The sequence below is a fragment of the Phytophthora parasitica genome (genome assembly GCF_000247585.1).
Source record: "Phytophthora parasitica INRA-310 unplaced genomic scaffold supercont2.44, whole genome shotgun sequence".
Taxonomy (NCBI): Eukaryota; Oomycota; class Peronosporomycetes; order Peronosporales; family Peronosporaceae; genus Phytophthora; species Phytophthora nicotianae.
In genome coordinates this window covers 415,581-436,458 of record NW_008649030.1, presented here as the reverse complement: position 1 = coordinate 436,458, position 20,878 = coordinate 415,581, and the positions used below count along the sequence as shown (strand labels likewise).

At 52.4% G+C, this 20,878-nt stretch overlaps 10 protein-coding genes across 13 annotated transcripts in view; 5 read left to right on the top strand and 5 right to left on the bottom strand.

Moving 5' to 3' along the window:
* Positions 1–1,340: 1,340 nt before the first annotated feature.
* PPTG_15115 (hypothetical protein) lies at positions 1,341–2,425 on the top strand. The gene is made up of 2 exons (XM_008912135.1): positions 1,341–1,762; positions 1,870–2,425. Exons 1-2 carry the CDS (start codon positions 1,376–1,378, stop codon positions 1,918–1,920), a joined length of 438 nt encoding a protein of 145 aa, XP_008910383.1. The 5' UTR covers positions 1,341–1,375; the 3' UTR covers positions 1,921–2,425.
* Positions 1,973–3,046, bottom strand: PPTG_15114 (hypothetical protein; the record flags this gene model as incomplete). Its single annotated transcript, XM_008912134.1, has 4 exons — positions 1,973–2,359; positions 2,423–2,518; positions 2,582–2,631; positions 2,698–3,046. 4 exons carry the CDS (start codon positions 3,044–3,046, stop codon positions 1,973–1,975), a joined length of 882 nt encoding a protein of 293 aa, XP_008910382.1.
* Positions 3,047–3,165: 119 nt separating this feature from the next.
* PPTG_15113 (tubulin beta chain) lies at positions 3,166–5,086 on the bottom strand. Its single transcript, XM_008912133.1, has 2 exons — positions 4,884–5,086; positions 3,166–4,693 (listed from the first exon to the last, which is right to left on the bottom strand). Exon 2 carries the CDS (start codon positions 4,683–4,685, stop codon positions 3,345–3,347), a length of 1,341 nt encoding a protein of 446 aa, XP_008910381.1. The 5' UTR covers positions 4,686–4,693; positions 4,884–5,086; the 3' UTR covers positions 3,166–3,344.
* Positions 5,087–5,760: 674 nt separating this feature from the next.
* On the top strand, positions 5,761–7,618 carry PPTG_15112 (hypothetical protein). The gene is made up of 5 exons (XM_008912132.1): positions 5,761–5,931; positions 6,019–6,251; positions 6,320–6,435; positions 6,506–6,695; positions 6,779–7,618. The coding sequence occupies exons 1-5, from the start codon at positions 5,802–5,804 to the stop codon at positions 7,421–7,423; spliced, it is 1,314 nt and encodes a 437-aa protein (XP_008910380.1). The 5' UTR covers positions 5,761–5,801; the 3' UTR covers positions 7,424–7,618.
* PPTG_15111 (hypothetical protein) lies at positions 7,610–13,288 on the top strand. Its single transcript, XM_008912131.1, has one exon. The coding sequence runs from the start codon at positions 7,705–7,707 to the stop codon at positions 12,220–12,222; it is 4,518 nt and encodes a 1,505-aa protein (XP_008910379.1). The 5' UTR covers positions 7,610–7,704; the 3' UTR covers positions 12,223–13,288.
* Positions 12,394–13,975, bottom strand: PPTG_15110 (hypothetical protein). 4 transcript variants are annotated; one of them, XM_008912128.1, is made up of 4 exons: positions 13,606–13,975; positions 13,144–13,538; positions 12,833–13,061; positions 12,397–12,765 (listed from the first exon to the last, which is right to left on the bottom strand). In XM_008912128.1, the coding sequence occupies exons 2-4, from the start codon at positions 13,242–13,244 to the stop codon at positions 12,502–12,504; spliced, it is 594 nt and encodes a 197-aa protein (XP_008910376.1). In that variant the 5' UTR covers positions 13,245–13,538; positions 13,606–13,975; the 3' UTR covers positions 12,397–12,501. The 4 variants fall into 4 exon arrangements, with proteins under 4 accessions (XP_008910375.1, XP_008910378.1, XP_008910376.1 ...); XM_008912127.1 differs by having other exon boundaries at positions 12,394–12,765; positions 13,144–13,975; XM_008912130.1 differs by having other exon boundaries at positions 12,394–13,061; positions 13,144–13,975.
* On the top strand, positions 13,273–14,090 carry PPTG_23613 (hypothetical protein). Its single transcript, XM_008912126.1, has one exon. The coding sequence runs from the start codon at positions 13,356–13,358 to the stop codon at positions 13,662–13,664; it is 309 nt and encodes a 102-aa protein (XP_008910374.1). The 5' UTR covers positions 13,273–13,355; the 3' UTR covers positions 13,665–14,090.
* On the bottom strand, positions 14,007–15,294 carry PPTG_15109 (hypothetical protein). The gene has a single exon (XM_008912125.1). The coding sequence runs from the start codon at positions 15,213–15,215 to the stop codon at positions 14,088–14,090; it is 1,128 nt and encodes a 375-aa protein (XP_008910373.1). The 5' UTR covers positions 15,216–15,294; the 3' UTR covers positions 14,007–14,087.
* A 50-nt stretch (positions 15,295–15,344) lies between these two features.
* PPTG_15108 (hypothetical protein) lies at positions 15,345–16,014 on the bottom strand (the record flags this gene model as incomplete). Its single annotated transcript, XM_008912124.1, has 2 exons — positions 15,345–15,487; positions 15,768–16,014. 2 exons carry the CDS (start codon positions 16,012–16,014, stop codon positions 15,345–15,347), a joined length of 390 nt encoding a protein of 129 aa, XP_008910372.1.
* A 1,435-nt stretch (positions 16,015–17,449) lies between these two features.
* PPTG_23612 (hypothetical protein) overlaps positions 17,450–20,878 on the top strand; it is a 5,747-nt gene continuing 2,318 nt past the window's right edge. Inside the window, exon 1 of the mRNA XM_008912123.1 lies at positions 17,450–20,813. Within this exon, the coding sequence (XP_008910371.1) occupies positions 17,582–20,813 (3,232 nt within the window). The 5' untranslated portion in view covers positions 17,450–17,581. The remainder of the gene's footprint in view (positions 20,814–20,878) is intronic.

The following is a 20,878-nucleotide window of genomic DNA, read 5'->3' as shown; positions in this document are numbered from 1 at the left end:
TTTGCCTTACAGTACCGCGAGTTTGGATTGGCAACGGTGTAGTACTTGCGAACCGCCTAGTGGAGATAGATGCACTTGTAGCGACCGACGACTAAGGTTGCGGCACAGAAACGAAAGTATGTACTCGACTCGGCAGGACGAACAATCGCCTGTGGGGAATGTGATGTGATCTGAGCAACAAACGTATTTCATAGGAGCTCATTGCCGCAAAGTTGGGGGGGGGGGGGGTCAGAATCTGTCTTGAGAAATCATGCTTTCCCGAGCTGCTGAAATTTTGACCGATCGTATCGATTCTGATGTACGAGTAATTGACGAAGGCCCCGAACTACACGTCAAAATAGCTCTTCTAGATGACATCTTGATGCTAGGATCCATCCACCAACATGTCACTATCCGCATTCACTAGCAACATTGAAGACATCTCATTTCTCGCTCTATGATCGGTACGCATGTAACGTATTTTTGTGCCTGACAGATGGGTTTCCTAAACTGTTCCTCATACTGTTTTAGTGGCAGAAGACGAACAAACTTTTATTCGGCGATGTGGCAAAACTGACTCCCTCTAGGGCAGTTGATCAGCTCCCCCAAGAAAATCTCGCCGTTTTACTGCAACAAAGTTGCGAGACGGTCGCAGATCTCCGACGAATTGCTAACACTCGTGGAAGTAATTATGGACAATCATCGCATTGAAAACAATCACGTGGGTATGCACAGGATATTACACGAGAAAACAGTCACAATGTGCTGGCGTACTCCAACTTGTTGTCTCCCAAGAGTTGTACTTGATGATGGCAGGATGTTTCAAGCATCCGAGAAACATCGTGAGTAATCGGTACGCTATCGAGCAAAAGTTCGAAGACTAAGGCTTGAGCAACTCAGCCCTGAAGATGATAACTCTAACGACTTGCCAGCAGCATCGCCCACCAATTGCTGTTAAATTGTGGACACCATCTGCAGTTTCTTCTGCAGTTTCTTCTATTGGTCCCGTTGCTAGCTAGTCGCTTAGAAGAACATCCACCCGCCACACTCGCGAGCGACACGTGCTCGGCGAGCACTTCTCGCTGGAAGGCATTTTTATGGTCTATCAGCGAATGAAATTACATTATAAATCCACAACGTCCATTGAAAATACTTAAAATTTAATTTGTATTAAACCTTTCGTTTTGATCATTATGAGGCCGAATGAACTGCCTGCCTTTTGTACAACGAGATAATATTTTCGCCTGACTTTTTCAATTTATTTAAATGAATTTAATCTAAAACCGTGTAAAATAAAATATTCAAAACAATTTGAAATATATTTTTAGTTGATGATAAAATAAAATATATTTGTCGGGAATCCTGCTAATAACTAATTTCATCTCCCAGCCGCGAGATGTCGAATCGCAACGTGAAGAAGGCGCTGACGCTGACACGCGTGAAGGATCTGAGCCCGACGCTGAGCGGTAAAGAGGTGAATGTGAAGGTGATTGCGCTGGAGTGCAATGCCAAGGACGAGGGCAACGCCAGCAACAACGCCACACTGTTGGTGGGGGACGATTCTGGCTGTGTGAGCCTAGTGCTTCCCAAAACAACGGCGCTGCACGTTCGGCTAGGCGACATCCTGCAGCTGACTACCACTCAGGTAGTGCTTAAGAGCAGTCGGATTTATTTATGGGGCGGCAAGGTGGAGCGCGTGGGCGAGTTCCTGCTGCTTTTCAAGGAGAGTAACAACGTGAGCAACATCACTTGGGTCAAGGACCCCAAGAACCCCGAAGTATTGGTGCGTTGACCTTCTAGTTGCTGACTTCACATTACTACGCAGTCCGTTGTTGACCCTGTGCTATGGAAATCCTTGTTGAAAAACTAAATGCGTTCTGGTTGCTGCAGATCCCGGGACGCAACCCCGCCAAGAGGCCAAAGCCACAGCCTGCTAAGTGAGTTTGTGTGCTTAGGTCATGTGAATTAATCGGCATTTTTAAGTACAACAGGTTTAGTCGGTATCCTTGCTTTCGCTACTTCCTTGAGGGTAGAGCGAGACAACTAAAGAACGGGCTCGTCCTGGGGCCGAGCTTGGAGTTGGTGCGTTCTGCTTAGGAGCCTGGTTGGTATGAACTGGATTACTGGTTCCTTGCAAATATTGGGGGAGTCGTTGCTCTGGACGAACAACCAAGCCGATTTCAGGCTTTCGTGCCAACGGGTCTTCTCTCCGCTGTCGATGCTCAACCTGTTCAATCCACGTCGAAGCCCGCGCCTTGCGGAACGAGAATTTCGTGACGGATGGTATTTCAGATGTATACTTCCATTTACCCGCACTGTCCATCGATCGTGAGTCAGGCCGCCCGCCCCAGTGCGCAAGTCGATTAGGAGGAGGAAAATCCTGAAAGTTACAACAAACTGAATACTCTAGCACAATAGAAAATCTGAAGATGCAAACGCTTACGCCACTTTGGCGAGCAGGAGGGTCTGTAAGTAGACCTTTTGGCTTCTTCATCACATCGTAGGATCCAGGACCAACACACTCTGGAGTGACAGATTTCTGTAAGACCCGCACTTAGTTAGCCAATGCTCGATGTTGATTGCCACGTTAACACAGACTCACATGGTTGAAGCGCTTAGAGGTACTGCACAAGCTGGTGCCTCGCAAAGATCCTGTGCCATGACAGCAAAATGTCAATACTATTAGCCTAGTTGCGTATCAAGAAGAGCACAACGTACGATGGACTTCGTAGCCCAACGAGTTGCGGTTGGAGCTGTAGAGTTGGTCGGCACTTAGGCATTCGTTCCGGAAGGCAGTGCCAGGTTTCACCGTCGTCTTTGGCAGACGCGAGTCGATCCTGGGGCCTTGAGTTGTCCACATCCGTCTCGAGTCTCGTGCGTACACGAATCGATCTGGCGCCCTTCCGCCCTTCTTGAGCGCTGAGTTAGCACGCGGGTCGAAGAAGAAGGACTCGCGGAAAGGCGGATACGAGGCCCTGGTGATGCCCAGTGTGCGTATCTGGGCGGGGGTCATTCGGGAAGGCAGGACGTCGGGTCCCGAAGGCGGAGCTCCGGTGGGGCAGCGCATGGTCATGTGGTAAGGATGAAAACTTCAACTTCCCCACCGAAATAGACCGGCAACCAATCAACGGACGTTGCCGCATTTTAGACACGTGGCACTACAACTCGTTGAAGTGAAACTTCGACTAAAACGCACGAAAAGCAAGCATTGCATTGAAGTTATGTGTAGCAAAAAGTAGTTAAGCAAGGTAATAAGATCTCTGTTCTGTAGATGCCAAGCCACTAACCTCTCAGAGTGTAGATAGCTAAACTACTCACGAGTTGCACAAAGGCGATCAGCAAGGAAGTCGTAACGACTACGACGTCTACATCATCTCATCCATCTCCTCGTCCTCGTCGAACTCGCCCTCCTCCTCTGCGGTGGCATCCTGGTACTGCTGGTACTCAGACACAAGATCGTTCATGTTGGACTCGGCCTCGGTGAACTCCATCTCGTCCATACCCTCACCGGTGTACCAGTGCAAGAAAGCCTTACGACGGAACATAGCCGTAAACTGTTCGGACACACGCTTGAACATCTCCTGGATGGCAGTAGAGTTACCGATGAACGTAGTGCTCATCTTCAGACCCTTGGGCGGGATATCACACACGCTAGCCTTGATGTTGTTGGGGATCCACTCGACGAAGTACGACGAGTTCTTGTTCTGCACGTTCAGCATCTGCTCATCAACCTCCTTTGTGCTCATACGTCCACGGAACATACAAGCAGCAGTTAAATAGCGGCCGTGGCGAGGGTCAGCGGCGCACATCATGTTCTTGGCGTCGAACTGCTGCTGGGTCAGCTCGGGCACCGTCAGGGCACGGTACTGCTGCGAGCCACGCGACGTCAGCGGGGCGAAACCAATCATAAAGAAGTGAAGACGCGGGAACGGGATCAGGTTCACGGCCAGCTTACGCAGGTCCGAGTTCAGCTGACCGGGGAATCGCAGGCACGTGGTGATACCAGACATGGCGGCACACACGAGGTGGTTCAGGTCACCGTAGGTGGGAGTGGTAAGCTTCAGCGTACGGAAGCAAATGTCGTACAGGGCCTCGTTATCCAGACACATGACCTCATCGGCGTTCTCAACAAGCTGGTGCACCGACAGCGTAGCGTTGTAGGGCTCCACAACCGTGTCCGACACCTTGGGCGACGGGCACACCGAGTATGTGCACATGATACGGTCGGGATACTCCTCACGAATCTTCGAGATAAGAAGCGTACCCATACCGGAACCGGTACCACCACCAAGCGAGTGCGTGATCTGGAAACCCTGAAGGCAATCACAGCTCTCGGCCTCCTTACGGACGACGTCGAGCACCGAGTCAATAAGCTCGGCACCCTCAGTGTAGTGTCCCTTGGCCCAGTTGTTACCGGCGCCCGTCTGTCCGAACACGAAGTTGTCCGGGCGGAAAAGCTGGCCGTAGGGGCCGGCACGGACCGAGTCCATTGTACCGGGCTCAAGATCCATGAGGATGGCGCGGGGCACGTAGCGGCCTCCCGTGGCCTCATTGTAGTACACATTAATGCGTTCCAGCTGCAGGTCCGAGTCGCCGTGGTACGAACCCGTGGGGTCGACGCCGTGTTCGTCGGAGATGACTTCCCAGAACTTGGCACCGATCTGGTTACCACACTGACCACCCTGGATGTGAACGAGCTCTCTCATGATGTTGTCTGTAAGGAAAGCGGGGCAACGGAGGCGTCAGCAAGGGCAACAGCAGATAAAAGATCGCGATACGCCCCTTCCCCCCTTTCCCTTCGTATGGTGAGGCTCCCCCGCCGCAGACGGAGGGGGGAGGGGATCCACATGAGCTGAACGCGAGGGAAAGCATTGGGAAGGTGAAGCGCGGCTTCGGTGTCGTACCTGCTGCTTACGTGCGCGTCGACGGTCGGAGTTCCTACGGCGGCTCTTGGCTGGCTGGCGCGGGCTCTGAGGAGAATTCGGACTTTTGGCGAATGAAGGAGTTTTGCGTTGCGGGCGGCGTTGGGACGCGCGGGAAAAATTACCGTTGGCGTCAAATTTGGGCCCAGCACCGTTTCAAAACGTCGACGACAAACACTCCTTTTTCCCGACCACAAGCATACAAATACAAAGTAAGAGAACATGAAAAGGCGAAACCACTGCTGGTTTGAAAATCAGGATGGATGGCATTTGAAAAGAAAGGGTTTTGTGACTGGATACAGAGAGGGGTGAAAATTGCAGGCTGCATGCCCTAGCGCCTGTTTATTTTTAGCTTACTCAGAATTTCACGTAAGGAAAGCTGCTTCACTGCAATTTTCTCACACGAAATCGTAAATTACCGATCCAAACGTGGAAGGCGGTTTTCACGTTTGAAAAAGCGCGCGTAACGGACGTCGCTTCCCAAGATGAGCTCGATTTGAGCCCGCTCTCCAACTATAAGCTTGGACTAGATGCTTGTGCGAAGGTGTAGATCTCTTGTTGCTGCGCTCCAATGCAATTAATAGAAATAGCACCGTCGCAAACAGCAGCTACATCGTCAAGTACATGTAGAAGACGCAGATACATCTGAGTTTGGAGTCGGAGCGATTGGATATGTATAGCTGCACCGAGACGATGCAATATGCTTGCAGCAGCCGCTGCATGAGCAGCGCCACAAGCTTCTGCAACTTGCGAACCGCAAGCAGCGGCCTTCCAGAAGCGAGCGGTGAATCTCTATCGGCATGTTTCCTACACCAAATAGTGAACCGGCCACTATTGAGAGCATCCAAATCCACCGCATTCATTCTCGACGTTTTCAATTGACGAGACGACTACCAAGCGATGCTGCGCGCCGCTGTGCTTCGATTAGTGCCAAATGTGGCGGCTTCCGCCCGCCTCGTGCGTCTACACCAAGTCAGAGCGTTCTCGTCTGCATTGCCTGATGGTTGGGAGGCCATCAAGCGCAGGAACGGTGCGTTGAGCGGGTCTAATGGAAGCTCAACCTGAAGAAAACATAAAGCCTAGTGAGATGGTAGCTCACAGTAATTGCTCGTACTAGGTGATGTTGTGTATTACAACAAAGACCTACGCAAGACTGTTCGTCATCTTCCCGGTGTAACTCCGCAGACGGTAGCTGCTGCGAAGTCTACGGAGCCTGAGGCCAAGAAGGACGAGAATGAGGCCAACACAGCCACAGTGCCTCACCACGAGAACACGGACAATGAAGTATTTGTTCTTATCGACTTCGATACGGCCGTGTCCATTGAGGGTCATGACTCACAAGTGGTGCACGTAAGACAAAATCGCTGGTTACGTGTGAATTCCTAGAAACTGACTTTGTTTGCATCTTTCGGATGTAGATTGAGCTCGAGCCTAATCAATGCCTGCGAGCGGAGACAGGCGCCATGATCTACATGACAGACGGCGTGGAAATGGAGACGACTACGGCTGGAGGATTCGGTGAAGGCATGAAGCGGTAAGGTGTTGCTTTATAACTCCATAATCGATCGTGAGCAGTACTCACGATTGTGCTGAAATTCTTGCAGAATGATGACTGGTGAAAATTTCTTCGTGTCGCGCTTCACATACCATGGCTCTGAGAAGGGCAAGGTGGCACTTGGCACCAGCTTCCCGAGCAAAATTGTTCACCTTCGGCTGAGTGACTTCCTTGGCGGATCTATCATCTGCCAGAAGGGTGCTTTCTTGTGCGGCTCAGACACCGTCAATATCGAAATGGTTCGTTGTGTTTGTTTACTGTTGCTAGGTTTGTCAGTCGATATCTCTTAACGTGATGACTGTATGTGTTCGCGACACTGTAGGAATTCGCCAAGAAATTTAGCGTTGGGTTCTTTGGTGGCGAAGGGTTTATTCTGCAGAGACTGACAGGCAGCGGCGATGTACTTGTCCGGGCCACCGGAACGCTGATCGAGCGCGAGCTACAACCTGGTGAAATCCTGCGCATTTCGAGTGGTTGCCTCGTCGCCTTCGAGCCTAGTGTCCACTATGATATCACCATGATGAAGGGAGCGAAGAATGTGCTATTTGGCGGCGAGGGCTTGTTCGTGACGACCCTCACTGGACCCGGTAAGATCTACCTGCAGAGTCTGCCGTTCGAGCGCGTGGTTGGAGAAATGGCAGCTCGCATCCCTCGTGGTGGGCCCGGCGGCATGATGTTCCCGTTCATGATGGGTGGCGGCGGTGGCGATCAAGGCGCCAGCGCTGGCGCAGGTGACGAGGCTGCTGGTGCGACTACCGATGTCGACAGCGGCGAAGATGTCGGCGCCGCAAACTCCGAAGACGACTGGGGTGCCAAGGACGACGATATTTATGGTGGAAGCAGCGGCAGTAATGACTCGGCCAGTGGAAGCGAATTTAACGACGTTGGAGCTGGCGAGTCCGAGGAATCGAGCGGTGGTGGCATCATGAGCATTTTCAACAGCCTATTCGGGGACAACGAAGAGTAGATCTGCCACAAGTGGGCCTAAAAGTTGAAAATTTTCGGTTGCAATGTGCAGCTACTAAGCAGCAAGGAAGCAAGAGTGAGTAGGCATTATGTTCTTCATCCTTTTGCGTTGCAAGCGAACTTCTTGCAGTTGAAGTCGTTCAAGCACCTTTCGTGCAACATACACGCAACATAACTTGTGCAACTTTGTGTCTGCAATCTGCCTGCATTTTGTGTAGGAAAAGCGCGGGTGAAGGCTCTGGCTCCACTTCCCATTCGTGTCTTCCCCCTCGCTCTACAACTATGGCTGAAGACGACGCGGCGTCCGTGCGCGTGGCCGTGCGTATCCGTCCGCTCATCGGACGTGAGAAGGTTGAACGCTGCGACGAATGCGTGTCCGTACTGGAGGACGAGAACCAGATCGTTATGGGCAAGAACCGCGCCTTCACGTACGACTACGTTTTCGGTAAGTACGCGCAGCAGAGCGACATTTGGCGCTGCGTAGATCCGCTCATCCGCGCCACATTTGACGGCTACAACTCGACCATCTTCGCCTATGGCCAGACAGGCTCGGGCAAGACCTTCACTATGGGTAGTGGCAGCTCCGTGCACATTCCACCTGAGGATTACGGAATTATCCCGCGTGTTATCAGCTACATGTTCGACCAGATCGACACCAAGATGCAGGAGAATGCGCATTACAAGGCAGAGCTCCGTATCCGCTTCCTCGAGATCTACGGAGAGGAAATCCGCGACCTGCTCGTCACTCTTGGAGACTCGACGGGGGAGAGCAAAGTGAGTCTTCGAGAAGGTGAGAATGGAGAAGTACAGGTTACTGGAGCTTCAGAAGTTGAGGTCGTGGACTCAGATGAATGCATGCGGCTTCTGGAGAGAGGTACACTCTGTCGAACCACGGGCAGTACGCTTATGAACGCGCATTCCAGTCGCTCCCATGCCATTTTCACTGTCTCTATGATACAGCACGTCCCTATTGGTGATCCCCCCGCTGATGGCAAACCTTTAGAGGAAGGAGACTACGAAACCAGAAGCTCGTACTTTAACTTCGTGGATCTCGCTGGTTCGGAGCGTCAAAAGCGGACACAAGCAGAAGGCAAGCGGTTGAAGGAAGGTATCGACATTAACAAGGGACTTCTTGCACTTGGCAATGTTATCAGTGCACTAGGTGACGACAAAAAGCGAGGCAAAGTGCACGTTCCGTACCGTGACTCCAAGTTGACACGAATGCTGCAAGACTCACTGGGTGGTAACAGTCGGACGCTGATGCTTACGTGTGTGAGTCCTGCAGATGTCAACTTCGAGGAGACGCTCAACGCCCTTAAGTATGCGAACCGAGCCAGGAACATCCAGAACAAGCCCGTGGTGAACCGTGACGAGGCGTCAGCAATGACGATGGAGCTGCGTCGCCAGGTGCAAATGCTTCAGATGGAAGTACATCGTCTGCGTAACCCCGGACTGTCGGAAAGCGAACTCAAGATGGCAACTGTGGGGACAGATCTCATTGGTATGTCCAGCGACTTTGACTCATTCGGCAACCTTCGAACGCGCGCTGAGAATGCTGAGAACGAGGTAGCTCGCTTGACAGCCGAACTGAAGCGCGGTAAGACGCAACTTGATCACCTGAAGGAAGAGATGATCGCAGCGCAAGCAGAACGGGACTATCTGAGACTATGTGTCGAAGAACAAGGGGACGGGAACTCGGTGTCGCCGGAGGAAAGAGAATCCAAGTCCAATGTCCTCAAAGATCAGCTGCGAACTATTTTCGAGCTGCAAGAAAAGCTTCGTGCAGCTGAACGTGAGCGCGACAACGTCGTGATGAACTTTCCTGGGTCCGTTAGCAGTAATACTGATACTAGTGGAACTCGATCATCTACTACAGTTCCTTTCGCTCTACCTTCGTTGGCTGAGGTGGATACTAAGATGGGGAACGAACTACTTGAAAGAGCAGAGAAGGAAATTGAGAGAGAAACGGCGCTGTTGAACAAGTTGAAGGAAGGAGAGAGTGGTGATGACGCTGGCGGTGACAGTGATGGAAGTGGAGGTGATGGTGAGGGCTCAGCTGATGGCATGGAGGTCGAAGAAGAGAATCAAGAAGAGGCCGATCGTATGCGTGTATTCCAGCGCCGTCAACGCCATCTCGGCGAGTCAGTACAGGACCTGGCACACGATATTTCTCTGAAGGAGCAGCTCGTGCAGAATATTCGTCAGGCTCAAGAAAACTACGATCGAATGAAGAGCTTTTACGAACAAAAGATGGCAGAAATGGTGGAAGAGGTGCGTGCTGCCCAGGAGGGTCGTGATCGCCTTGTTGACGAGATCCAGCAGATCGAGAAGAAGGCTGCTGCTGAAGGTGATACGTCGGGTGGGAATGGGCGTCTTGCTAAGTTATCGCGAGACCTCAAGGTAAAAGAGGACGAGCTCGACGCTCTGCGAAAGAAGCAAAACGACATGAACCGCTTCATGACTCAGAAGAAAAAGAACGAGATGCAACTGCGTGTACTGAACTCGGAGATCAGCAACATGAAGCGACAGAAGGTGGACCTGGTTAAAAAGATGCAAGAAGAGAGAAAACGCTACGAAGAGGAGGCCAAGCAACGTCGCCGTGAGATTATGAGCCTCAAGCGTAGCCAGCAGCGTGATAAGCAGCAAATTCTGCGACTAGGATCCCAGAAGGATGCCCAGGAACGGGTGCTTAAACGGAAGATGGAGGAGGTCACGGCGGCAAAGCAGCGCCTCAAACAACAGCAGCAACTGACAGCCCAGGCGAGGAAAATGAACGCTTCTTATGGTCGGAAAAAAAGCGCTGGGAATCGTGCTGATCGTGATGCCAAGTGGTTGTCAGAAGAAGTGAAGAAACGTGCAGAGGAGCAGCAAAAACTGGAGCAATTACAGAAGGAACGAGAGGCCGTGGCGAAGGAGATGGAAGCGCTTTATGCCCAGCGAGATAAGCTTGAGAAGGAGGTGAAGAACTCGATCTCGTCTCAGACGAACATCCGGGACGTGTTAACCTCGCCCATGGAGAGTTCTCCACTCCGACGCAACAGCGGGCGACAGCAACAGCTCAACCCTGCTGAAGAACAATTGTTGTATGACTTGGAAGAGCGCATTGAGGCTTGTCAAGCGCAACTGGAGTACAAAGAAGAGAAGATATCGGAAATCTCCGACGATGTACAGGCGGTCGATGAAGGCAACGCGCTTGCGAAAATCGAGAAGACGCAGTCTTTGCCCGAGGCTCGAACGCTTCTGAAGATGCTCTTCGGTATGGCAGTCGATGTGAAAAAGCAGGACCAGAGAAAGGAGCAGGAGCTTGCCAAGCAACAAGTGGAAATGGCGGAGCTTGTTCGTCACTTGGAGCAAGAGCGAGAGAAGACGATGCAAATCAAGCAAAGCTACGAAGAATCATTGCAGCGCGTGGTGAACAGTGGCGCCAGTCCGGACGGATCTTCGCCTGAATGTGACACGCTGGACGACCGTAGCCGCATCTTACTGTCGGTATCTGAAGAACGGAACTCAGCGTTAAGGAAGAAATGCGAGGAGCTCGAACTGATGTCTCGTACGACCGACCAAGAGAAGCAAATGATGAAAGATCGGCTTGAACAGGAACAGCAGGACCTTGCTGCTAGCAGAGAACGCGTCCGATACTTGGAAATCAAGTTGAAGAAGCTTAGCGCTGTGGCTGTAGGGGCTGCCGTGACACCAGGACGCACGCGGATTCCTGTTTCGTCGTCTTCAGGGAACAAGTTCGCAGCCATGCCGAGTCAATCGCAGACGGGGCCGGCATCCTGGGCGAACGAACTCGATGATGATGAAGATATGGGCACGGACGAACATGACGATGACCAGGACGGTTGTGAAGACGTTCCTATGCGAAGCGATGAAGACGATAACCGAAGTTCTCGCTCAGGACAGGACCGTCGCCGGTTTAAGATGGAGTTGGACATTGTTGGTGGCAACTCGGAGTTCGCGTCGATGGGGTCGCACAAGAGTCGGAGTTCTGTTCGACGTGGCAAGGACGACAACGATGAGGGATCGTACGATGCTACTAAGGAGGACTCGCCGCATGTGGGGAGCGATGATTCGTCTTCTGCTTCAAAGTCGATCTTCTCGCGACTGTCTAACCCAACCAACTTCACTGGAATCCACAAAAATCGCGTGAGAGAGAGTGCTTCCAAGCGTGAGATTCTGCAAAGCCGCTCGGAGCGGAACCGATCGAGACGATTGAAGGATAAGGGACAGCTCAAGCCGTCGCGGTCTTCTAGTACTCCCGCCGAGCAGTTTGTTGGCACCCCTGCAGGCTTCAAGAACCCACCTTCAATTAAGAGTAACTCGGTTTTGGAGGTGCTTGCCAACATGAGGCGAGAGAACGAGTCAGAGCAGTATGTGAGCTCTTCGGGCTTGCGGCAGCCCTTGTCGTACGTCACGACGGACCGTCCGCGAGACTACAGTAGCGACGACAATGAGCTGGCGGTTCCTAGCAACGATGGCTTCAATACGATGCCTCCTCCTGCCCCAGTAGGTGATGTATACTCGCGTCTTGCGGGTCAGTATACGGCCTCAGCCAAGAGTAAACGACACCAGGCTCGCCAGGAGAAGGTAGACGCTGAAGAATCAGGGAAGCAGGGAATTAAACCAGACGATGACGTGTACCTGGTTGACCAGCACGGAGGCGAAGATGCGAGCTACACTATGAGCGACGATGACTCGAACTATGATCCGCTTCTCGGCGAAAAGAACCTCCTCATCAAGCAAGTTCACGAAGACTATAGGGAGCGTCTAGCCCAGCGAAACGAGACTGGAAACTAGGCACTTGCAAAGTTAGGGGCGTGCTCCTTACCCATGACAAGTGAGGACGCACGTTCCCTGCGAGCTGTATGCCAATTGACGCAACATACTCGGTCAGTGCGTTTAGATGAACAGAAAAGATTGCCATCCGAACAAGAGATGGTTACAGTAACCACCCAGCGAGCAAGCAAATAAAGCGTGAATGATGCTCCGAAACATGCAAATTCCAACTTCATTAAATGCGGTAACTCATTCGCGGTTAGAGCACCAATATAAACGTGCAGTTAGCGAGCGAGAAGCTCACGCAATGTCCAGTATCTCTTGTTTGATGGAGAGATACTGCCGGTACGTGAGCTTGTGGATGGAGCTGCGGTAGCGCGTGACCTTGACGGTCTTCAGCATATCTTCAGAGACGCTGCGACGGTAGCCTGCCTTTCGCATGAGTGACGTGACCGTCTCGACATGGTTCCAGCCCTGTTCCCGCGCTACTTGCGGTAAATACGTGGCACTGAACTCGTTGCCGCGCGAGTCGTTGAAGTTGATAATGATCCCGTGCGTGCCAATCTGAATGCAGCAACCGGTTAGCCTTATGACCCAGTAGAAGCTTAAACAGTGTTGCAAAAGTGTCAACCTCCCAGTCGTCGTAGCTTTCGGCGCCCTTATAGTCGAGGAGCAGCGACACGGAACAGTGCAGGCGCTGCAGTTCCTGCGGTTCGATGGGGTCGAAGCGGTGGTCACGCAGCGCGCTCTTGAGCGTGAAGTCGCGCAGGTTGCGCAGCCGTGTGGGCGTCAGCGTGCCGATGCAGCCGCGCAGGTGAGTACCGCCGTATTCCTCGATCTCCCACGTCACGAAAAGCGGACTGGCACAAATAGAGCACAATGCTTTAGAAACTGAAAATATTTTACTTTGCATGCGTATGGCAAGGCAGTCGGAGGACGCACTATTCCTGATGCACATCGAAGCGTGGCGTGGGCTCGGCGCCCTGTTCAAAGTGCGACTGCAGCGTGTCGAAGCAGTACACGACCATCGCGGCGCTCGCCATCTTTGCTCGCTCCGGTCTATGGGTGCGTCCGAGAATACGAGGTCACTATTTATGGATCTGATAATTCCACTTTAGTGACAAACTTCAAGCTGGCTTTTTTGTGGTCGTAAGATGGCAGGCGACAGCCGAAAGGAGCGTCATCTTGAGGATAGGAAGAGTGCGTCCTTATCCTGCGCTGCAGCGAAGTGCTGGCTGCGTCGATCTTCCCAAACCGAATGCCTGGCAGGCTACGCCTTCAGCTTTCTCGTCGTCGCCACTTTCTCTTCGCGTGAAATATTTGAGCCACAGATTCGTCTGCGCCTAAATAAGAATTTTTCAGGCGCGATTTTTTTTGCGTGTATCTTTTTACGTTTACGGGCACCTCCTGGTCGATGGCATGGAGACCCTGACTCATTCCCTGCTATCGCAAAGCCTGCATGACGATCTCGATAAGAAGGGAGAGCATGAGCGAAATGCTGGAAAGGAAGTGAGCTGGGCAGCCAGTGTGAGTCAGGGGCCCAGGCGGTGGCCATGACCCAGCAGCTGGGCTGTGCGCCTCCGGCGTTTACGGGCAGCACGTACGGAGCATGTGGAAGAGCGATGCAATGACGGTCCCTGGAATACTTGCTCCGTATCGCCGCCAAAGATGTGTCCACGGACATCTGGCCTTGGTGAGTCACTTGACCTTGACGAAATGACCCCCTTCCCTCCTAAACGAGTCCCTCGTTGTGCTCCGTCGGACAACGATTGCTTGTCTGCACGAAAGAGGAATGAAAATGCGCGGTATTTACAGTGTCTTGGCGGGTGTATTTACATGAGGGAAGCCCTCCTTATAACTAACGAAACTAAAGCTATCGATCTGGTTTAGTCTTGCCGTGCTCCGTGGCGGATGCACACGCCTCGGCGTACGGCGCCCTTGTTGCAGCCTGCTTCTCTGCAGCGGCGACCACCGCCGTGCGAGACGCACAAATGACCACCGACGGCGCTTTTAGAGCACCCGAGGACTTCGCATCTTCGGCCACCACCGTGTGCGATGCACAGACCGCCCTTGAGAGCCGTCTTGGAGCAATTGGCTGCGCTGCAGCGTTTTCCGCCGCCATGGGCGGAGCAGAGCCCACCGGCCAGCGCCGACTTGGAGCATCCTTCCTCACGACACCGCTTACCACCTCCGTGGGCGATACAGTAGCCTCCCTCCTTGGCGCTCTTGACGCAGCCGTCTTGGCGGCATCGACGACCACCGCCGTGTGAAATACAGAAGCCACCGGTTTTGGCGCACTTCCGGCATTCAGGTACTTTGCAAAGTCGACTAGGCTTGTGGAACTCACAGAAGGCGCCAAAGAGGCTGTTGGCTGTGCGGTAACAGTTCTTCTTGGAGCAGATTACGCCTGCCTGCGGGAGGCTGAAAGCTTGCTGTGTGTCGACCACCGGATCCGGGTTCGTGATGAAACTCAGGCTCATGCGCTCGCGCAATACGGGTGTGGAGACTGTGGAGCTCTCGCTGGGTGTTGTGGAGGCCACACTGGTGGTGTCCGACTCACTCTTAGGGAAGGGCAGCGAGAGTTTCTTAGGCTCGAAAACCGGTGGGTGGCACAGCTCCAGTGGGAACTGTGCGCGGTGGTGCATGACCCCGCGAAGCAGCGAGTCCGTGAGCTGGAACATGTTAACTGCGAGGTAGTAGAAGAGAGTACAGAGCGGAGTTGCGCCTGTGGCCACGACGGCGAGTTCGATTGTGACCTTGGAGAAAATCAGAGCACAGTAGCGGTGAAGGATGGACGGGACCCATTCAGATCTCAAAGCTAAAGCACCAGGTTGCGCCACCATCTGCGCGTTGACGGTCATGAGCGAACGAACCGGCTGGGACCCGCTTGACTCATTCACACACACGGTAGTGATGCCTGATGCTTTTAGAAAGGCCTCAGTGCCCTGTCTGGGCGATGGCAAGCACCTGTCGACATTGCAAGCAAGGCAGTGCTGACTGTAACGCGTCAGCATGTGGCGGATGCAAGCTGTAGATGAACAAGTGCAGCAGCATAGAAATCAGCAACGAGAAAATAATGCACTACGTGCAACTCGCAAGGCAAGAGGCCTAATGTCGGGACAATTGGTGCCCGTTATGGCCATTTATTCCAGCAACGGACCAAAAGCCTGGTGATAGTTGCTGTCGTGGTGCTTCGATTCGAGAGATTTCCCCGCGAAAGACTTCGGAGTTGAACTTGACATCTCTTGATTCCGTTCCCGCCTGTACCATGGAGCTTGTTTCTTTGCTGCGTAGGATTTGCAGCGTACATATCATGCGGTACCATCCACCTGCATAATGGTCCATTGTGCAGGTGCCGAAAGCACTTCCGCCCGGCGTGCGCTCTATGGCAAACAGGAAGACTAGGAGCTCCACCTCCACCTCTCATTATCCAGCACCAAACCAACTTAGTCACCGAGGTTTCAGCAAAAATTTACTTGATACAGCGATACTCGCAAAATAAATGGTACTGGTACCCTTTGTTGACTCATAGAGCTAACAGATGGATCATGCAACGCGTAACTTACGAATCGTCATCTCGAATGGGAGCATGAGGCGGTGCTTGCAGTCTGCAAGTTGCAGAGACTTGTCGGCTAGACTCACGCACTGCCACGAGAAAGAAAGTGTCGCCAGAGCCGGTCGCCGTTCGAGTTCCAGCGCCGGTCTCGGCTGGAGCACGCGCACGTAGCGGACATCCGGACTGTCAAGCAGACGAGCAGGAAGCCGCTGCTCATCGGCGCTGTCGATTGCTGGTGGCAGCTTGTCTCCAAGCATTCTCAACCACTGCAGGATGCTGAATGCATTCGCGCTGCCTTATCGTGCGTTGAACCGACGTCGTCGTCGTTGCAGTTCGGCGATGACTTCGGCCCAAACTTTCAAGTCGAGCACGTCTGGTCTGCTCGTGAAAGTATCAGCCAGCGTGCCACTGCAACGCGAATGAGCGAGATGACGACCTCGTGCCGGTCTTGGTCACCGCGGGTGAGCATGTGCTGCCGCAGTATGGAGAATCGCTGCCGCGCTAGCAGTTGGTGCCCGAAAACAACTTCATGTGGCATTCCGCTGATCGTCACGCGGAAACGCACCGAGGCCAGCCGTAGGTTCCATTCGGTGGAGACCTTTTTCGAGTGCGAGCAAGCACCCCGAGCAGGCAGAGCTGTCACGCGCTTCGGTTCGGATCAATGCAGACTATATTCCGATGACGAAATGTAGTGCGTTGAGAACGTTGTCTTCATGTGCGCTGAGTGCACTGTATTTTTACTGATAGCAGTGTCGACTGCTCTGCGCCATCGCCTATCGCTCCGGTAAGAATGCTTGCTTCTCGACCCAAGGTTCACCACCCCGGTAAGAATGCTGGCCTCTCGACCCAAGAACACGACCATGCCATCTGAACGACAACGCTACGTTACCGCGTTTTCATCTGGTCTACATACAGAAGACAAGATTAAATTCTCGATTACAACGACGCGCAAAAATGGACTCGCTACATTCACGTTGATGTTCGGGCACAACGTTGGTCATTTGTAATGTAGCATCTTATGTAGTGTCGCCGTCTCTTGTGCTAAAGTGACGGCGAGCATGAAGGCTCCGCAAAGGATTTCTAGATGAATGGTGTCTTAATCCTATCAGTGACCCCCGACAGCTCGAAGCTCTTGGTGGTCAATTTTCGCAACAAGAAATAAATCGAGTGAGTACTTGCATGCCGCCGTTCTACATGAGTAACGCTCGCTTCCAGAGCGTGTACGCTAACCAAGAATTGTGGTCCTGAAAGCAGAAGTGGTGGGAAGAACGCAGTCCAGACTACCTGGACCAAAAGCTGTGGTGAATGCCTCAACGCCGACAAAGGCAGCACTAATGCTTGCCAGATCGAAGATGACACTGGTTCGACTTAGCTGTCCCAACGTGCCACTCGAAGGTTGGCATGCTGTTGGCTGACTGAAATCTGCTAGCTCCGTCGAACAGATATTTGTCTCTCCGTCAGACCTTTGGCGGAGAATCTCCACTGGAGATCTTTACAAGTGACCGTTCAAACGACGGGATCATGGTGGCCGCTCATTTCTGTGAAAGATTGCAATGCGTCTGTTGGTCTCTTGTAAGTATTGGATCTTAGGATTCTCTTGTCTTGCATCGCGACCGTCGAGTCGAGGCCGCCATCGCCGTACAATTGCTATGTGCGGTTCTTAAACGCCGGGAAGAGTCTCTTGTGAGTCTTTTTACCTTTCAAGATCGCAATAGTGACCTCAAGATGTTTGGATCTCAACGACTGCAAAGGCTTTCACTCAGTTGTGAATTTACCTGCAAGCTGCCACCCCGTCAAGTGTTCGTGTGTGTATAGTGAGCAGTCATGTCGTTGCTCTCCCACGGGAGCGACACCAAGGTCGAGAAAGGTGATCCAGGTATCCCAGTACCTTCTCGACCAACTAGCAAGAAATGGAGGAAAATCATACTAGCAACGGCGGGTACGGCACTTTGTGTCGGTAGTGCCTTCGCCATGTACCAAGGATGGAGCAATTACTCGGAGAACGCTCGGATTGCTGCGGAACGAGCTTCCAGGCCGAACGGCATGTTCCTCGAGAGCCAATACGCGTCGGATGTTAGGCATGATCCGAGACTCCTGAGTAGTGGCGAAGAGATCATGCTCCGAGTCCGAGGTAAGGCCAACCTCTGTATCGATGACGGAGGAGGCTGGACGGCTGCGTCTTCCAAGTTTACCAACAAACCGTGCAACCCAAGCAGCCCCAACCAGATTTTCAAGTACAACCCCGGTACGAAGGAGTTCGCCAGTGTGTACAAGACCGGCTTGTGCATCGACGATGGCGGTTCATGGAACGCTGCAGGTACCAAGGCGCACTTGTGGTACTGTGACCCTAACAACCAGAACCAGTGGTTCGTCTTGGACCCCCTTACTATGATGTTGAGGAACCCGGTCAAGATCAATCTGTGCTTCGACGACGGAGGTGGCATCACTGCCGATTCGACCAAGTATGTCATGTGGTACTGCGACAACAACAATCCAAACCAGCACTTTGAAGTGATTTCTCGTGCTGCTATGGCCGCGGAGAAAAAGCAAAAGGTTGGAACGACCATGTACGACCTCATGGTCTCCGGTAAGGAGATCATGTTCCGTGTTCGCGGTAAGAACATGTGCGTCGACGACGGAGGAGCCTGGTTTGCCGCTACGACCAAGTTCGTCGACATGCCGTGCAATCCGAACAGTCCAAATCAAGCGTTCAAGTACAATATCAAGACTGGAGAGTTCGAGAGTGCCTCCAAGCCCGGACTGTGTATCGATGATGGAGGGTCATGGAGTGCTGCTGGTACCAAGGCACATTTATGGTACTGCGATATCAACAACCAGAACCAGTGGTTCGACATGGACGAATCCACGTTGATGCTGAAGAACCCGCTCAAAGACAATCTTTGTCTTGACGATGGGGGAGGCCAGACAGCGGGGGCGACGAGGTTTGTCATGTGGTATTGTGACAATAACAATCCGAACCAGCACTTTGAGGTCGTGTTGCGTGAAACTTTACTCGAGGAGAAGCAAAAGACTGGACGTACTCCGTACGACCTTCTGTTGGCCGAAGAAGAGATCATGTTCCGCGTCAAGGGCAAGAATAATCTGTGTATTGATGATGGCGGTGGCTGGGGTGCTGCAATGACCAAATTTGTGGACATGCCGTGCAATCCGGACAGTCCGAACCAGGTCTTTAAGTACAGTGTGAGGAACCTCGAGTTCGAGAATGTCAACAAACCTGGTTTTTGTATTGACGACGGAGGATCCTGGGATGCTGGTGGCACTACTGCGCATTTGTGGTACTGCGACGAGAACAACCAGAACCAGTGGTTTGTACTGGACGAATCTACTTTAATGCTGCGTAACCCGATGAAAGAGTATCTTTGCTTCGATGACGGAGGTGGTACAACTCCTGCTGCCACTAAGTTCATAATGGGACGTTGCGATGTTAGCAGTGCGAACCAGCGCTTCGAGATCTTGTCCCGTTCACAGATGCTCGAAGAGAAGAGGAAGAAGTTCGGCATAACTCCATACGATATCCTCGCGTCTGGACAAGACATCATGCTCCGTGTTCGTGGCAAGAAAAACTTGTGTGTTGACGACGGTGGAGGTTGGGGAGCTGCACAGACCAAATTTGCTAACCAGCCTTGTGATCCTGATAGTCCGAATCAAGTGTTCAGATACAACATCGGTACTCTCGGGTTCGAGAACGTCAACAAGCCTGGATTCTGTATTGACGATGGTGGATCATGGGATCCCGCAGGAACTACAGCACATTTATGGTACTGTGATGCGAACAACCAGAACCAATGGTTTGTACTGGATGAAGAGACTTTGATGCTGCACAATCCGGTAAAGTGGAACTTGTGCTTCGACGATGGAGGTGGTACGACGGCGGGTGCCTCGAAATTCATCATGTGGCATTGCAACAACGAAAGTCCAAACCAGCACTTCGAAATAATCCCTCGCGCTGCTATGGCTGAGGAAATCAGGAAGAAGAGGATTGCTGCTGGTATGGACGATGAATTAGACCTGCTCAACTCCGGTCAGAAGATCATGCTTCGTGTCCGTGGCAAGGACAATCTCTGTGTGGACGATGGTGGTGGTCGCTGGAATGGCGCGACGAAGTTCAACGATCAACCGTGCGATGCGAGTAGTCTACACCAGGTCTTCACGTACGACGCCAAGACGCGCCAGTTCAGAAGTGTCAACAAACCGGGTCTCTGTATCGACGACGGTGGTGCGTGGAATGCTGCCGGATCACAAGCTCATCTGTGGGATTGCGACCAAAACAACCAGAATCAATGGTTTGTGTATGATGAAGACACTATGATGCTTCGGAATCCGGTCAAGGGCACTTTGTGTTTCGATGACGGAGGCGGTATGAAACCTGGTGAGACCAAGTATATCTTGTGGTTCTGTGACGATAACAATCCAAACCAGCACTTCGAGATCCTATCACACGCTAAAATGTCAGAGGAGAGGAAGCAAAGATTGATCGCCGCTGGACTTGACGACGAAATCGGTCTGCTTAGCTCCGCCCAACCGGTCATGCTACGTGTTCGTGATAAGAACAACCTGTGCGTTGACGACGGAGGTGGTCGATGGAATGGTGCCACAAAGTTCGTAAACCAGAAATGCAACCCAAGAAGCGAGAACCAGCTTTTCACCTACGACATCAACACCCGCCAGTTCAGAAGCGTCAATAAACCGGGTTTGTGCATGGACGACGGTGGAGGCTGGAATGCAGGAGAAACCCAAGCTCACTTGTGGGACTGTGATCCGAACAACCAGAATCAGTGGTTTGTGTGGGATGAAAACTCCATGACGCTCCGTAATCCAGCAAAGAGGAACTTGTGCTTCGATGACGGCGGTGGTATGGCAGCGGGTGCTACTAGATACATGCTATTGCCTTGTGATAGTAACAGTCCCAACCAACACTTGGAAGTCGTCTCTCCTGAACGAATCATGGAGGAGAAGAAGAAGATGCAGATTGCGGCAGGGACCACTGCGCTTGACATTCTCGCCACTGGACAGGAGATCATGCTTCGTGTTCGTGGTAAGGCCAACCTGTGCGTGGACGACGGAGGGGGCCACTTGAATGGCGAGACTAAGTTCGTTGAC